General features: G+C 45.8%; 1 protein-coding gene across 1 annotated transcript; it reads left to right on the forward strand.

Moving 5' to 3' along the window:
• Positions 1-1,714: 1,714 nt before the first annotated feature.
• Positions 1,715-2,615, forward strand: Actbeta (inhibin subunit beta). Its single transcript, XM_013306590.1, has one exon. It carries the CDS (start codon positions 1,887-1,889, stop codon positions 2,613-2,615), a length of 729 nt encoding a protein of 242 aa, XP_013162044.1. The 5' UTR covers positions 1,715-1,886.

Genomic DNA, 2,615 nt, shown 5'->3' on the forward strand with positions numbered 1-2,615 from the left:
TAATTATATTGCATGCGAATTTACCCTTCTGACAAGTAACATAAGTTTGTTTTGCAAAGAAGCGTACCAATATAAAATAACTAACTACCTTAAACACTAATTCCATGCGGAAGGAGTCGCGAGCGATAGCTAGTAAGATAAAACTTACATAAGTGAGTCATATAACTAAACTAATATAACTAAATTTGTTTCAGTTAGTAAATGTTTGTCATTTGTATCTAGACGACATGTGAGTGAGGCCTATTTGAGTACGGAACCTAGATCTGCCAGTGTTACGTACATTATCGACATTTATTGCTCACAAATGTCGCCAAATACATCAAGGACGAAATAAATAACTCTACTGTGTCTATACTAAAACATACACTATTCTATTCTTCAAAATAATACACTGCTTAAAATATAAATTATATAAATATATTTAATGTTTAAAATAACAAATTTGCGTACTTTAGATGGATTCCATAAATAAGTTGATTAAGATGTAAATGGCTTTAGAAAGTTTATTATCTGAATGTGTTGTGAAACATTTTGCGATTTTCTTAATCAGATTGTACTTTTAATAATTTTAATATGCTTTGACCAAAATAAATATTGTTGAAAAATTTAATGAAATTATGTTCCTGTTAAAAATTATTAGCTTGCTTTCAATTTCTATAGTTTATAAAAAATCAAATATTATTACTTTCTATTAAAATTAACGTTGGACTTTCTTTGATTTATGAAATGCTTTAACGATTAAGTTAACAGCGAATTATGAGGCTAATTATGTTTATAAAACACCTAAGTTGACCTGGATGCATTAATTTTGCGGCACACATTCCATAAGGCGCAAACTTAGTGGTATCGGCGCGGCGTCGCGTGTCCAGTCCGCAATGATCATGGTTGAGTCCATTTACTAAGTGTTGGCGTTATCGCCTGACGTTTTGCGGATAAGGGCTAGTACACACTGAATTTTTCAATGAATTTTAGCTTACATTTAATAGTTTTATAGGTTTGAAAGTGTAGTGTACTATCTGTTTTGTGTTTCCACCAACCTTTTACGCAGTCATATTATTTACCTGAGTGCATCGTATTTTGATTTTTAGTAATTGCATAGACAGTTATGTTATAGTAGTTATTATGGATGATGACAAAAATATATATTTAGAATTTTCAATTATCAAAAGCAGTCCATTAAAGGTGCATTCACACTTTTAGAGCGAACGTTTGACGGTCAGAAGACTTGCCCTTGTCACTGTGTCCTCGATCGATTTTCAGACAAACGAACCTTTAAAGCAATTACTTAAAGTTGTTTGCATTATTTTTAATTTGCGGCAAATTTGTTATTTGATTAATGTTGACGCAGTAGTCGGTGCATTTAGTTATCTTAATGTATTGTGTTAAAAAATCAATTCACATGCCACTTTTTTTCGCAGATTTTGAGTATCCGGGAGGAAAAAAACTGCCCGTACTACGAGGAAGCATACGTCCAGCTGGATTACCTAACAACGGAGCATAAGTTTTACACAGACCACTTTCTATTTTAGAAACCGATGATCACGATGTCGGTTTTCCATTAGGTACTTGTTAAACGATGAAGCGGGCGTGCGCGCGGCCACCGCAAACGTGAACCCTCGTAGTCGCTCGAGCGGTTCACCCCAAAGCCGTGCGGCTACGGCGGCCGCGCACGCGGAGTCTGCAGCCACGGACGCCCACCACGTGCACCCCGCATAGATTAGTAACATCTCTCACTCTGACGTCGTGATTGTTGGTTCTTAAGAGTCATTTCGCCGTACCCCGTAGGTAGACTATAAGCCGAATGAAACCTGTAGAGACCTATAGTGCCACTACATTTCGTGGGACTGTGGTCCGACGTTAACATTAAATGAACTATAATCTGTCTTATGTTATCTGTCGCAGGAGAGACACTGAATGGGCAGCGACTGATCGAGTTCCGACTAGGCCATGAGGCGGAATCGGAGCAGGGATTGGCGGTGGCGCGCGCCGAGCTGCTGGTGCGTGCTGAGGTGCGCTCTCGCCGGCCGCGCTTCACGCTCTGGGCCTTCACTGTAGCGGGCAACGGCAGCGAAACACGCGTCGGCCCGCTGGCGGGTGCGGCGCGCGGCGCAGGACGTGCGTGGCAGCGACTGGATGTGACGCGCGCTGCGCGGCAGTGGGCGGCGCGGGGCGCACGCGCTCCCCTGCGCTTGCTGCTCGACTGCAGTGGGTGTGCCGGGCGCGTGCGGCTGCGGCTGGGCGGCGCGGCGGCAGCTCGCCCGCTGCTACGCCTCACACTGGCCGCGCGGGCCGCGCGCCGACGACGCGCGCTCGATTGCGATGCGGCGGCGCGCGGCCGTTGCTGCCGGCAGACATATTACGTGAGCTTCCGGGCGCTGGGCTGGGACGACTGGATCGTGGCGCCCGAGGGCTATTATGCGAACTACTGTCGCGGCGCGTGCGCGCCCTTCCTGAACTACCACGCGCAGGTGGTGGAGGCCGCGCGGCTGGAGCGCGCCGCCTGCTGCGCGCCCGTGCGCTTCTCCGCGCTCTCGCTCATCTATTTCGGCGCCGACTCCAACATCATCAAGCGCGACCTGCCCGAGATGGTGGTGGAGGAGTGCGACTGCCCGTAG

Source organism: Papilio xuthus, unplaced genomic scaffold (assembly GCF_000836235.2).
Source record: "Papilio xuthus unplaced genomic scaffold, Pxut_1.1 DF828177.1, whole genome shotgun sequence".
Lineage (NCBI taxonomy): Eukaryota > Metazoa > Arthropoda > Insecta > Lepidoptera > Papilionidae > Papilio > Papilio xuthus.